This window comes from Pongo abelii, chromosome 16, assembly GCF_028885655.2.
Source record: "Pongo abelii isolate AG06213 chromosome 16, NHGRI_mPonAbe1-v2.0_pri, whole genome shotgun sequence".
Lineage (NCBI taxonomy): Eukaryota > Metazoa > Chordata > Mammalia > Primates > Hominidae > Pongo > Pongo abelii.
This window is the reverse complement of record NC_072001.2, coordinates 78,061,689-78,075,868: the sequence shown is the minus strand read 5'-3', so window position 1 is coordinate 78,075,868 and position 14,180 is coordinate 78,061,689. Positions and strand designations below refer to the sequence as shown.

Genomic DNA, 14,180 nt, shown 5'->3' with positions numbered 1-14,180 from the left:
CCCTCCTCACGGGGGGCGGGGGGCAGCACGGGGCTGAGAAGGCTGGACCACGTGCCCGCTCCCCACTCCCGCCTCCCCCACGTGCCTCCTTCAACGCCGAGCTCCGCTGGGCACTGCTGACAGCGGATTAGGGCCTGCGGTGGTGGGGTCGTTCTCCCGGGAGAGGGGTTGAGCTCATACACTCCCGGAACCCTGTTCCGTAGCCTCTTCCAACTTTCTCCTCTCCTGGGCCACTAATAACTGGGATTTCAGCTGGGAGATCCAGGTAGCAGCAAGGGGTAAAAACCCAGCCTTGGGCGCCCCCCATTCTCCCTACCCACCCAAGTCACTGAACCCAGCAGCTGCCCAAAGAGCTTGACGCTGGAAAAGGAAGGGAGACCTGAGGGCGTGAGCGGGAATCCCAGTTATGGTTCCACGAGTTGGCCTCTCAGGGTTGCTCTGTCACGCGCCTCCCCTGCTGCCCCTGGAGCAGCTAGGAATGGGGAGGGAGAGAGCTGCTCAGTGATGCTGGCTGAGCTGGGCCAGGAGGGACATTGGGAGACACTGCTCTCTGTTATGGGTGAATTTGAGGACAGCATTATATACAGTCATGGCTCTCTTTCCCTCCATAGTCGAAGGTTCAAAGCCTGTGGGGTATCTGGTCTTTTGGAGGTTAAGCCAGGCCTTGGCCTCCTTGCCTGCTTGGAGTCCACTCCCAGCCAGCTACTCAGAAGGGGTGGAAGCCTTCACAGAGATTAGGGTGAGGCTGGAAAGAAGACCAGCATATCACAGCATGGGGAGAGGGAAATTACCTTTAATAAGGTGGGAGCATGCCGAAAGCTCAGGTGTGGGTGGGAGCTGGGCACCCAGACAGAGAGGATACTGACCAAGCCCCCACCCAAGACACTGCCTGCTTCCCAGTGATGCAAAGCAGGCTCTGAGGTGGGTCAGGCAGGCATGCTGGCAGGGAGAGGCTGCCTCCTCAGAATCCCCGGGGCCCTGGGGGTGTGTGGTGCAGGACACAGAGGAAGGCTGCCTGTGGAGAGACACTCCTGAAGGCTCTTGTTCAGCTCCTGCCTGCTGCCAGAGAGAAGGTTACAGGTTACTTGCGTCTCTTCTTTATGGGCTTTTGAAAAACCAAGACTCTCATGCTTGCCTTGCTACACTCACTGCACCACAACTTCCGCTGTTCTTGGACTTTCTGTGGCTCCTTTGGCCTGCTGCATATGGTCCACACTTTCCCCCTGGGCATGTAAGGTCTGCCCTAGTGGCTCCAGGCTGATTGCCACCACTGCACTCCTGTGCATGCGCTGAAGCCTGTGAGCATTTCCACCTTGTGCTTTTTAAAGCTTAGCTCATTTTACTCCTCCTCCAGGACCATCCCAGCCCACACGGACTCTTCTTGTCTTGAAATTCCACCAACAAAGATTGTCAGTCTCATTGCTGAAGCCTTTAGCACACCCCACATCTCTAAATGGTGCACGTTCATTCAGCAAACACACACCAAGCAAAACTAGTGACCTCCTCTCACTTTTTTAGATCTCTTTGCCCAATTTCACAAACTAGTCCTGCCCTTTGCTCCAAAACTACTGAACTTGCCACTTTTTCTCTAAAATATTATGTTTTTCTCATGCCTCCCTGCCTTTTCTCATGCTGTTCCCTCTGCCTCTATGCCTTTACCTATCTTGTCAGGGTGGAAAACTCGTAGTCACCTTAATGACCATATCAAATGTCCCTTCCAGGTTGATTCCCTAACCAAGGGGGGTCAAGTGTGTTCTCCTGCACTCTCATAGCCCCTCAGCTTCCTGACATCATGGCATTGACTACACAGGGTCAGTTAGACCTGTGTGAGTGAGCTCCGTGAGAGCAGGACCCAGATGGGGTTAGTGGTCAGTAGTGCTTGGTGAGAGAGGTGGTCAGTAGTGCTTGGTGAGAGAATGGGCCTTATCCTGCACTGTGCTCTTTGTGATTTGGGGACTCGGCAGGTCCCCTCTGGGCTGAAGTGTCCCCTCTCCTAAATCCAATGGCTATAGCTGAGAACCAAGAGATGCCAGTGCTGTGGGAAGTCCTGCTCACGGGGTGGCCCACCTGAAGTGCACGTAGCCAAAGAAGCCTACAGTCTGAATGAGGAGGTAGAACAGGAAGATGCCAGGCTGCAGGCACGAGGAGGCCCTTGGGGGCTGGCCAGGTGGGCGGGGGGCCTTGGCCACTGCCTTCTGAAAGGGGAAAGTCTAAGGTCCTAGCTTAGCTTCTTACCCAGAAGGAGGGGGAGACCTGGAATCTAGGCCATGTGCATGCTCCGTTTTCTTTCCCCAGGCTTGGGGCGTCCTGGCTCTCATCCAGGGAACTTGGAGAGGGGGCAGTGTACAAAGCTGCCTCCCCCACCCCAGCTCCCATGGCTGCATCTGTGGGAACAGCTGGGAAGGCCTGGGGCCTGGGATCATCAAGGGGCCCAGGGCTCAAGAGAAGAGAAAGAGAGAAGTAGAAAGCCAAAGATAGGGTGAGCAAGGTGAGAGCAAGGGAACGAGGATGGGACAGGGCATGGGGAAGCACTGACTCCACCACTGGACTCTGAATGATCTTGGACACAGCCCACCCCATTTCCCCTCTGGTCATTGGATATTGGATCGAGGGGTGTCCAGGGCCCTGCTGGTGCTGAGTCTGTGGGACTCTCCAGAGAGGACAGAGGACAGAGAAAAGATGAGATGTGTGCTGGCACGTATGCATGCACACACAGACACTGACGCAGGCACAGATGTGCTTGCCAGCAGTCCTGGGAGGGGCGGGCAAAGGCAGGAGGGCTTGGGGCTGCTGAAGTGCTGGAAGAAGGGTGGCTGATCCCAGATGCCAAGGTTGGGGACCCCATGTTCCCCACTACTTCCCCCTCACTGCCGGGACCCGAATCTCCTTCTGCAGGAGGCCCAGGATGTGGCCCAGCTCTAAGAAATGATGCTCAGTGCCCACAGGCAGGTAGGAGACCTGGGCTTCTGCAGCCATGCGGACAGCTGCATCCCTAATCAGGGGTGGAAACCAAGTAAGATGACTCATTACCTCTTCTGCTTCCACCCAAATGGCCTAATCATTTCCCATTTCCCCAGGGGCAGCACATGGATGGGGAACAGGTACCATCCATGGGGCCCCTTCTTGGGGGCTGGTCTTTTCACCTCCAACCTTCTTCCTAGATCCTGAGACTTTAGCTCAGATAAAGATCTCCCTAAAGCTATCTGTGTCAACCCCAGGCTCCCCAGCTCTGCCTTCCATCCCCAGTCCCTGGGGATTTAACTCCTTTCCTTCTTCTCATCTAGGTGCCTCTCCACCCCCAACCCTAGGCATCTAGCTGTGTGTGTACAGAGGGGCTTTAGGCTTCAGGCTGGGATGCATGCCTCCTCCACAGCATCCCCAGGACACCCCCAGCCCCCAGGGCTCCAGAGGCCCGGCCTAGAGTGGGATACCGGGAAGTTAATCGGGGCACAAAACCAAGTCAGGGACTGTCTCCTCCAACTGGTCTGATCTTGGCTGTGCTCCCTCTCCAAAGCCCCCATCAAAATGCCCCTCATCCCAGGAGCTTCCATTGAAGGAATGCTCAGATTTCTTAAGCCTCCTGAGGGTGGGAGTGTCTGAGGGGGCCTTCATGATGGGCTTCTCCGGGAGAGAATTGCTTTTCAACTAGGACTTGCAAAATGTTGAACTTGATTGAATTAAATTCAAGTCAACTCAACAAACCTAACTCCACCCCCAGCCCTTCCAATTGACAGGCTGTGTGCTGGCGCTCAGGAAATGATGGAAGGGATGAAGGGCTAATGGAGGAACTTCAGGCAGAGAAACAAGGTGGTGGAGGGGTCCCCACCCAGTCCCTTACCTCATCTCTTGCAGGGCCTGGAGCAGAGTCCACTGTCCATGGAGCAGGGCACCGACCTTGGCAGAGTCCTGCAGGAGGGGCAGCCTCTTGTCTAGGGCCCAGGACATAGCCCCTCTCTTCTCAGAGCCCACCTTCCCAGTGGCACTGCAGCCTCTTCCTTCCAGAGGCCTTCCCAGATTACCAGGGCCTCCTTATTTGGACGCACTGTGTTTCTCTGACCTCATCCATAAGGGCTTCTGCATTCTCCCTCCACTCACACCTCTCTCCCCAGGGGTGGTTGTTTCCTCCTGACAGTGGCCACTTTAGGGTTTTCTCAAAATACCTCTCCCTTCTTATTTATTTATTTGAGATGGAGTCCTGCTCTGCAGCCAGGCTGGAGTGCAGTGGCACAATCTCAGCTCACTGCTACCTCTGCCTCCCGGGTTCAAGTGATTCTTCTGCCTCAGTCTCTCGAGTAGCTGGGACTACAGATGCACGTCACCACGCCCAGCTAATTTTTGTATAATTTTTGTATTTTTAATAGAGACGGAGTTTCACCATGTTGGCCAGGATGGTCTCGATCTTTTGACCTCGTGATCTGCCCGCCTTGGCCTCCCAAAGTGCTAGGATTACAGGTGTGAGCCACCACGCCAAGCCAAAATACCTCTCCCTTCTAAAAGTGGTTCTGTCCCCTGAAGGAGGCAGAGGCCCAGCCCAGTCTTCTCTGCCCCGGTTCGCCCAGAGCACCAGCCAAGCTGGGGCCAGTGCTGGTCAACACCCAGTGTTTGGATCCCTGCCTTATTGAGTGACATGGAGAGGTGGCCACCCCTCCCTGGGGTGGATAGAATCTGGCAGGAAGAGTCCAAGGCCTGGGGGTAGGATGAGAGAGGCCTGGCCCTGGAGTGTAAGTCCCTTCCCCTCTTCCCCACACACACTAGCAGCCCAGCCTAAGCTGCTCTGACACAAGATTAAAACCTCGAGCTGTCAGAGCCCAGCAAAGCCCACAAGAGCTGCTGGCCTCCTCTGCCCAGTATCTAACACCTTGGCTGAGTTTAGCTCTCAGGCCCCCAGGCTGGGCATGACCCGAAGCATGACTCCCTGGGGGAGGAGCCAGATGGCAATGAAGATGAAATGAGGCTTCTGGTGCAACTGAGCATTAAGCAAGCCCTATGCAAATCGCATGTGAAGCTACATGCAAATTAGCACCTAGTCTATTTCTGTCATTCATCTACAGAGCTGATTCCAAATATCTGGCATCTCCTCTCCCCAGCCTCAGCCTCAGCCTCAGCCTCAGCCTCAGCCCCAGCCCCATGCGCATTTGCTTGTGCAGAGATGCCATCCTGCATGCTGCCCTGCCCCATCCTGTGACCTGCAGCACTTCATCCCTGCCCTCCTTTCCCTCCAGGCCTTAGGGGCGACTAGTTGCTGACTACAGTGCTTGCTCCTCTTTCAGGCCCGCAGGTGGAGCCTTGGATGCCTGTGGGGCTTCTCACCCAGCCTCCATCAGGCCCGGCTTGGCCTGGGGGCCCCAGCTGCTTCTTCCATTGTCTCTCAGCCTGGGCCAGCTGCTCGGAGAGACCCCACAGAGCCTGCAGGATCCGGCTGTGTCTGCCCAGCATCTCCTCCAGGTCAAAGAGCCTTTCCCCTGGGGATTAGGGCAGAGCTGGGATAGGCAGCCAGCCATGGTGGGGTAACACAGCCTATCTTATCTTTGGGGGGGCTTCTTGGAGAGGGGTGCCAGAAGGTGTGGCTGCTGCCTCCAAGATCCTCTCCTGGAAAATGAGTCTGAGTGGTAAGGTGGGAATAGGACAGAACCCTTGGGTCCAGGGCCTGCTTAGATGTGGCCTCCTCAGGCCTCAGTTTCCCTACTGATTAAAGGACTCCTGGTCATAAGGGTGGAGGATGCTGTGACACTCAGATGAGTGCCATCTGCCCGATCTCTCGGTCCCTACCTTCTCCTTGAGCTTCAGAGTCTGACTTTGGAGTTACATCCTCCCTGGTGCCCAAGCCCAGCCTTGCCCGCAGCCCTTCCAGCTGCCTCGCCAGGCGGAGCTGCTCCATCTCCAGGAAGGGCTGAGGGGGAACCTAGGGGAGGAAGACAGAAAGTCGGGCCCCAAACCCATGGGAGATCCAGAGGTGAGGGGAGCCTTCCCACAGGCTTCCCCATGAGCCCAGCCTTCCTCCCTGGCCATCTGGCCCTGTAGTTTCCAGCCCTCTGAGTTCTGCCTTCACGCAGATCCCCACCGTCTTCTCTCCCTGCTGTGGCCTCAAGCCTGTATGTGCTGATCCGTGGCTCCTTTAAGCTCATCTCCTCCAGGCAGCCTTCCTTGAGCCACTGGCTGGTTGGGACCCCTCCTCTGTGCTCCCACAGCCCCCTGCACCTTTTGAGACCTGGCACTGATTGCTCTGAACTGTAATGTCACAGCCTGAGCCAGCCAGCCTGCGAGGACTCGCAGACCGGGCCTGGCCCGCAGCACTGCCCTACACAAGGTCTGGCCTGAGCAGAGCTCAGAGGCCAGGTGGAGGTAAGGGCTGGAATGGTAGGTCTGAGGGCACCATGACATGGGTGAGGGCAGGGTCCCTGGGCTGCCATTCTCAGGTAGGCCAGGGCTGGCATCACCTCTGGGCTGGGCTCACTCAGGCTGAAGGTCAGGAAGGACAGGACATCATGATCGTCTGGAAGGGGACAGATGAAGGAGAAGTAAGACCCCTCCACCCAGCAGCCCCCTCGCTCAGCCTTCACCCTCACTGCCATGATATCCCACCGAGGCAAGAGGGGAGACTTTGGGCCACCGTCTGATGCTTGTCTTGCTCACTTCATAGGAAGGTGTGAGGGTTGACAGGTAGATGGGTGGGTGGTGAGGGTTGAACCTCACACTCAGTCAGAGGCAGGCCCCTGTGGCAGAACTGGATGATCCCAAAACATCCCGGGCTAGAGCCATGGCAGCAGACCAACGGACACTCTCTAGGCCCCCAGAGCACAGCTGCTACTGGTAGTAGCAACTGCACCGTGGCCACCTTTCCAGCATAGCTCTGACCATGTCACTCTCCTCCTCAGAAGCCAGACCAAGGTCCTGGCATTCAAGGACTCCCACGCTCTGGTTGCCCTTGGCTTTCCCGCTGTGGGACCCTCCGTGGACTCTCCATGGTGTCACATCTCTTTGCTCCATTTTCCTAAATGTCCCTCCTTGCTGTCTGTCTTCCACTTGTCCTGCAGCTCACAGCTAGGAGTACTTATATGGCCAGCACTGAAATCAAAGCTTCTCTTGTTTTATCCCATTTGAGACTTGCAAGTCTCAAGGCAGACATTACTTTTCCGAAGGGTCATGGAGGCCCAGGTCCGTGGCGAAGTGGCTGACGCCACCCCAGTGCTCTTTAGAAGGTGTGCTGAGGGTGATTTATTCGTCACTGCCCTTCTGCTCTTACCTGCCCAGTGGGATCCTCACCTGCCAGGGTGACGGTGGCTGCTGAGACCCCAAAGAAACCTCCAGGGACCAAAAGCAGGGGCCCCACATCCATGCAGAACTCATCTGGATCACTGGGAGTGAGGCCACTGTTCAAGGACACCTGAGGGACACGGAGGGAGTGAGCAGTGGGGGGATGTCTCTACCTCTGACTCCCTGGCTCCCCTGGCCGTGGGACGGCAGGTGGCCCTAGGGCTTGGTATCAGAATGGCATGGAGGTGACCCGCACTCCTGGTCTCATGTGAGCCCTTACATGTATGTGCTCTGGGTGAGTGTTAGGATTCTGTGTAGGGATGTAGGATCCCCTGTGGATGTTGGCCCGTGTGCGCCAGGGACCTCACGTGGTGTCACAGGCACTGGTGTGTTGGGGCCGTGGGCACGCACACATAGCAGCTCTGTAACTCAGAGCCCTGTCAGAAGCAGGAAGGGTGACTCACGCGCAGCCTCTGACCCCAGTAGGTGATCTGTGCTCTGAAGGGGTGTGGCTGGTTCCGGAAGTCCCGATGACAGGAGCCCAGCGCTTGGCTGGCTCCATCCCTGTGGGCAGTTTGTTCACTTGTTTGTTTTTGAGAAAGAGTCGCTGCCCAGGCTGGAGTGCAATGGTGCAGTTGTGGCTCATTGCAACCTCTGCCTGCTGGACTCAAGTGATCCTCTCACCTCAGCCTCCCAAGTAGCTAAGACTACAGGCATGCACCACCATGCCCAGCTAATTTTTGTATTTTTAGTAGAGATGGGGTTTCACATTGTTGGTCAGGCTGGTCTCAGACTCCTGACCTCAAGTGATCCACCTGTCTTGGCTCCCAAAGTGCTGGGATTACAGGCGTGAGCCACCATGCCTGGCCCTTGTGGGCAGTTGGAATCCAGCCAGGATATACAGGACTCAAGGCCTGGACAGTGAGGGCAGTCCCAGAAGCCACTCTGCCCAGATTTGCTGTGCCACCTCCCTTTCCGCTGGGCGAGCTGGCATGGGACATGTACCTTGTCTAGCTTGAGTCTCTCTTGTTGTAGCCTGCTCCCTTGGCAGAAGAGGGCAGGGGGAGCAAGCCCTGCCTGACGGAATGTTGGGACTTGGATTTACAGAAGGGGCCAGGGGCCTCCCTGTGGCCCTTCCTTAAGGGGACAAAGGCCTGGACCAACAATGCAGTTTCTGCCCTCCATTCCCCCGACCCACCTATCACCCTCGTCCTATCACCCTTACCTCCCTCCTTCTTCTCTCTCTTTTTTTTTTTTTCGGAGATGGAGTCTTGCTCTGTTGCCCTGGCTGGAGTGCAGTGGCGCGATCTCGGCTCACTGCAACCTTTGCCTCCTGGGTTCAAGCGGTTCTCCTGCCTCAGCCTCCCAAGTAGCTGGGATTACAGGTGCTTGCCACCACACCCGGCTAATTTTTTTAATTTTTAGTAGAGACAGGGTTTCACCATGTTGGCCAGGCTGGTCTCAAACTCCTGACCTCAGGTGATTAGCCCGCCTCAGCCTCTCAAAATGCTGGGATTACAGGCGTGAGCCACTGTGCCTGGCCTCTCCCTCCTCCTTCTTTTAAAGTCCAAGTCCCCTGTGCCTCTGACTTCCTTTTCCTCTCCCAGCTGCCAAGGCTCAGAATGCAGCTGACTCAGGACGGATGACCTGGACATGTCCCGGCAGCCAAGGACAATGTGACCAGGCTGCCTCCCTGACAGGTCGGCTCGGCAGGCTCTGGGGAATCAGGAGAAGAGTGTTAAACGCTGAGTGTCTCTGGACACCTCAGGCTACTCACAGCAGAGCGTCTGACAGTGCCGCCTTCCGCCAAGAGGGAGGCAGCACAGAGCAGAGGAGAAGCCAGCACCAGAGCAGCCACCTGGGTTCGTGCCCCGAGCTGTGTGACCTTGGGCAAGCCATCTCATCTCTCCAAACCCCAGTGTTCCCATCTCTAAAACGAGGACGGTAATTGGAACGACCTCATAACAATGTTATGAGGGTTAACTAAGACAATAAATGAGAAGGGCTTGGTGCTGTGCCTGGCATGCAATCAGCTCACTCTATAAACGCAATTACTCTAATTGTTATGAGCCGAGAGAAGGTTGCTGAGAGACACTGACAAACAGGCCCAGCTACTGAGGAGGCAGCGGGGCCGGGGAGGGACAGAAGCCAAATCATCAGGGGAAAGGGAAGGGACAGCTATGCAGGGAAGGGCGGGGACCCTCCCGGGGTAAGTATGGGCTCAAAGTTCAGCTCTGCGCACGGCACATCCCTTCCCCTCTCTGGGGCTCAATGTCCTGACCTGTAAATGGGACGAATAACCCCCCACTTATGGAGGGTGTTGGAGATGGGATGAGATCACGGGAGCAAAGATACTCATCACAGGCCCCAGCCTGTGTCATTTCACCTGGGGCTGCTGGGTCGAAGGAATCAAGCCCCAGGGGGGCGGACTTTGGCTGAGTGAGAGAGTCCAGCAAGTATGGCGGCCCGGGAGGGTGGGCCCCCTGCTGGAGGAGGCTGGGGCAGGGGCTCGAATCGGGGGGACGGGCCCCTTCCAATGCAAAAATGGAGGTGAGTGGTCAGTCCAGACAGGCCCTTACCCAGGCTGCTCAGAGGGGATGTGCCCATCGCTGGCCAGCACACGGATGGCAGGACTGTTCTGCAGGGAGGTGAGAAGCAGCCTGAGCCGCGGGCATGGCGGGAGGGGGAGGGTGTGAGCGGGCAGGCAGGCTGGCAGGCAGGAGACCACTACGCACCTGAGTATCCTCTGCCGAAGAGTCAAAGAAGATCCCGATGCCGTCCCACGAGGCCAGCCCCCCAAGGACAGAGCCTACATGGCCCCTGCCCCGGGTGTACCACACGGCCTGCAGGTCCCCAGCCCCTCAGCTCAGGGAACCGTGTGGGATACTGGGACCCCGGGGCTCATCACCCGCCTCCCTGACCCACCCCGCTCTGTCAGCTCTGGGAGAGGACACTCACCATGCCCTGGGCTCCCCGGCGCCCCAGTCCCGTCACCCTCATCTGCACCTCTACTTCCCAGGCAGAGAAGGGGACAGAGGCCCTGCTCCACACGGCGCCACTCCGGTTCCTCATGGATGGCGTCAGCCGCACTTCCTCCAGGCCCAGGATGGCGTCTGTGGACCAGGGCAGCTCAAGCCCCAGGCCCCACTACACCCCAGCTCCCCCTTCACTCTCTCACTGGCCCGGGCTAGGCTCCCAGAAGAGGAGGAGACAACGACAAGGCCTGCCATTAAATAACCGGCCAGCCAGGGAAGCAGGAGTCAGAGCCCAGCACAGCTGGAGGGGCCTTTGCTGGGGAGGGCAGTGAATGCCAGCACCATCCACGTCGTCAGCGAAGCCTCACCGCAGTGTGTGTTGTCTGTTTTTATAAGAACCCATCTAACAGATGAGGAAAGTGAGGCTCAGAAAAGTTAAGGAACTAAGTGGATTGGATGGAATTCAGCTCCATATGACTGCAAAGCACAAGCTTTTTCCACCATGAGAGAGATTTGTGTCTAACTCTTCCCATTTCTCAGATGAGGAAACTGAGGCCTTGTGACAAAAAAGGAAGTGCCTGAGACCACAGAACACAGGAGAGCACTTTAGGAGGGAGTAACTGCAAGAAGGCCCAAGACTCTAGGCTGTGGCCAAATGAGGCCAGAGCTTCCTGGTGGACAGGACCTAGGGGGCATTCCAAGGTGAGGAAAGCAGGAAAGCAAAGGTGTGAAGGTGAGAACCAGCCCACAGGACGGCGATGAAAGAGTGCAGGATGGAGTGTGTGTGTGAGAATTGTCACTGGTGGTGGTGGGGCGGGGAGGAAGGAGCCCTGCATGGTAGGAAGAAGGAATGGGAGAGAAACTGAGGCAGTCTTGGCAGGAACTGGGGGCAGGGAATTCAGAGGCCCTACTCCAGCTCGCTCCCCACCCTCCAACCTGCCAGCCTGGAACCTGGCCCAGGGCCCAGACTCTGCCAGGACGTTCTGGAGGCTGCTAATCCAGACTGTTTGCTCTATAAAGGCCAGGGATGGGGGTAGGGAGGCTCAGAGCTGCAAGGCCACAAGTCCCAGGGCCTCTGGAAGCTGTCACTGCCTCTGAAATCCTTGCAGAAGGCTTTCAGCCTTACGAGGCCTGTGGGTGAGACCTTGCCCCAGACCATGGGCTCCCTCAGCTTGACTCTGCCTGGTATCTCTGGGCTGGGCACAGAGGAGCATCAGGGTGAACGAATGAATGAACAGACAATGCACACATCACTGGGTGATCTTGGAGAAGGTGCCTCTGCTCCCTCACATGATCTGTGACACCCAGACTTGCCAAGGCCCAGAGCAGTGAGTGTTGTATAAGCTTTGCCATCCTGGTCCTGAAGCAGGGCCCAGCTTGGTGCTGTGAGAAACAGCCCACTTTTTTGTTACTTCCTGTGTCTCTATGAAGGAGGACTGGAAGAAACCCTACTGACAGGGCCTATCATCTTAAAGGGATATTTTGGGCTGGGTGCGGTGGCTCACGCCTATAATCCCAGCACTTTGGATAGCCAAGGCAGGCGGATCATCTGAGCTCAGGAGTTCGAGACCAGCCTGGCCAACATGGTGAAACCCCGTCTCTACTTAAAAAATACAAAAATTAGGCTGGGCGCGGTGGCTTGCCTGTAATTCCAGCACTTTGGGAGGCCAAGGCGGGCGGATCACGAGGTCAGGAGATCGAAACTATCCTGGCTAACAAGGTGAAACCCCGTCTCTACTAAAAGTACAAAAAATTAGCTGGGCGTGGTGGCAGCCACCTGTAGTCCCAGCTACTGGGGAGGCTGAGGCAGGAGAATGGCATGAACCCAGGAGGCGGAGCTTGCAGTGAGCCGAGATCACATCACTGCACTCCAGCCTGGGCAACAGAGCAAGACTCCATCTCGAAAAAAAAAAAAAAAATACAAAAATTAGCTGCGTGTGGTGGCACACACCTGTAATCTCAGCTACTCAGGAGGCTGAGGCAGGAGAATCGCTTGAATCCGGGAGGTGAAGGTTGCAGTGAGCCAAGATCCCACCACTGCACTCCAGCCTGGGCAACAAGAGTGAAACTCCATCTCAAAAAAAAAAAAAAAAAAAAAAGAGGGATATTTTGTCCTGGCTTTAGTTAGGAATCGTTAGGAATCGTGCCATTTCTCAGAACTCACATCTTTTTTTTTTTTTTTTTGAGACAGAGTCTGGCTCTGTGCCCAGGCTGGAGTGCAATGGTGGGATCTCAGCTCACTGCAACCTTGCCCTCCCAGGTTCAAGCAATTCTCCTGCCTCAGCCTCCTGAGTAGCTGGGACTACAGGCGCATGCCACCACACCCAGCTAATTTTTGTATTTTTAGTAGAGACGGGGTTCACCATTTTGGCCAGGATGGTTTCGATCTCTTGACCTTGTGATTCACCCGCCTCGGCCTCCCAAAGTGCTGGGATTACAGGCGTGAGCCACTGTGCCTGGCCAAGAACTCACATTTTATAGACAGAAATCCACAGCCGATCTGCTTTCTATCTTTGCTTTGCCTGCTAAGAGGCTCAGAATTAAATCCATGGCCCAACTCTGAGGTGGACAGACCTCACAGCATATGTTTTGGAAGCCTTGCTCCTAGACTATTTCATGCTCCACTCTAATCCTCATTGTTCTTGCTCACTCCCTCTATCGTGTAGTTCCATCATCACAAATCCTTTTTGGAACAAGATCTGGTAGAAGACACACTCTTTGTAGGTCTGGGTTTGGAAGTCCCTGAACACAAACCTATGGGCTAAGATGCTCTCATGCCTGCTTCCACTCACAACACACATACAGGGAAGGGCTGGTGCTCACTCGCCTGGGATGAGGATGCTTCCCTCCAGGTAACCCCCAGTTCTCATGGTCAGCCACAGGCCTGCTGGGATGGAGCCGGGACAGTGGAGGTTTGTGCTGGTCCACATTGCCTTCTGTGTGCCTGAGACTTAGTGTGTGAGCATGTGTCTGTGTGTTCACAGGTCAGAGGCAGAGGAAGGGCAGGGGTCCAAGGAGAGGCAGAGGAGAAGAGAGAAGTCCTGGGGCAGGGAAGCAGAGAGGCAGAGGAGAAACAGCCTGGGCAGGGGTGGGGGGTGTTGAGGGGGTGGAGCAGCAGACAAGCCTGGAAGGGGTCCTGGGGTGCCTGGCACTGTTCCAGGCCTTGCCCCACCCTGGACAGAGATATGGCTGTGACAGACCCACTCCCCACCAAGTCACAGCCCCTCCAGCACTTTGAGGGACCCTGGGCATGGCTGGTCCCCACCCCTGCCCCTCACCTCCATGATGGCTCCAGAAGGGTATTCCAGCTCCAGGCAATGCCAGCCTTGGGCCTTTGAAGCTGAGCTTGTACTCAAACCTGCGCAGAGGAGGACGCCCCGTCTCAGGCCTGTGGGGGTCTAGGAGCAGGAGGACAAGGCAGAACAAGGGACCTGGACCTCTGACCGCCGGCATTGTGAGGGCGCCTGAAGTCTGGGCCCTGGGGTACATCATAGCTGGGAGGCTGGGGAGGGGATCCTGGGATAGGGCCAGGCAGGGAGGAGCTGGGGACTGGCCAGGAGCTGGGTTTTGGCACTGTCCTCTCCCTCCCTCTCCAGCGTAGACATCCTGTTCCTTCCAGGCCTGCTGTCAGGCCCCGCCCGTCCCTCACCTCCAGTCTGACGTGGGCAGCGGGACCCCTCGACAACCTGAGCTCTGCCCCTGCTCCCGACTCAGGCCATCTTTCTGTCTCCCACCACTTCCAGCAGTTGGATGTGGGGGAGGGGGGGAGGGGGGGATGGGGGGAGGGGGGTTGCCCAGGGTTGGGCCCCATCCTTCAGCAGCCCTGGCCTCCCCTCCCAGTTAGGAAGACAGGCCTCCACATTCTGCCTGTGTCCCCCAGCATGGATGGCACGTCTATCTGGACACCCATCCTTCTCTCCTTCCTGCCTCCTCTCTCCCTCTCCCGCATTC

General features: G+C 56.7%; 1 protein-coding gene and 1 long non-coding RNA gene across 4 annotated transcripts; one reads left to right on the top strand and one right to left on the bottom strand.

Annotated features, from left to right (window-relative positions):
- Positions 1–68: 68 nt before the first annotated feature.
- LMAN1L (lectin, mannose binding 1 like) lies at positions 69–13,923 on the bottom strand. Of its 3 annotated transcripts, XM_063716220.1 has the most exons (13): positions 13,508–13,923; positions 10,213–10,367; positions 9,990–10,097; positions 9,834–9,892; positions 7,719–7,818; positions 7,244–7,384; positions 5,770–5,902; positions 5,311–5,462; positions 4,615–4,686; positions 3,839–3,906; positions 2,869–2,992; positions 2,068–2,195; positions 69–1,056 (listed from the first exon to the last, which is right to left on the bottom strand). In XM_063716220.1, exons 1-13 carry the CDS (start codon positions 13,719–13,721, stop codon positions 927–929), a joined length of 1,584 nt encoding a protein of 527 aa, XP_063572290.1. In that variant the 5' UTR covers positions 13,722–13,923; the 3' UTR covers positions 69–926. The 3 variants fall into 3 exon arrangements, 1 of the variants encoding a protein (XP_063572290.1); XR_008514215.2 differs by lacking the exons at positions 2,068–2,195; positions 2,869–2,992; positions 4,615–4,686; ... (6 more) ...; positions 10,213–10,367; positions 13,508–13,923 and having other exon boundaries at positions 69–1,059; positions 3,839–4,266; XR_002911491.3 differs by lacking the exons at positions 2,068–2,195; positions 2,869–2,992; positions 4,615–4,686; ... (6 more) ...; positions 10,213–10,367; positions 13,508–13,923 and having other exon boundaries at positions 3,839–4,266.
- On the top strand, positions 2,300–9,302 carry LOC129050513 (uncharacterized). Its single transcript, XR_008514216.2, has 4 exons — positions 2,300–2,488; positions 5,271–5,445; positions 6,189–6,342; positions 8,862–9,302. It is a non-coding gene; the product is annotated as an uncharacterized LOC129050513 (long non-coding RNA).
- Positions 13,924–14,180: the final 257 nt, after the last annotated feature.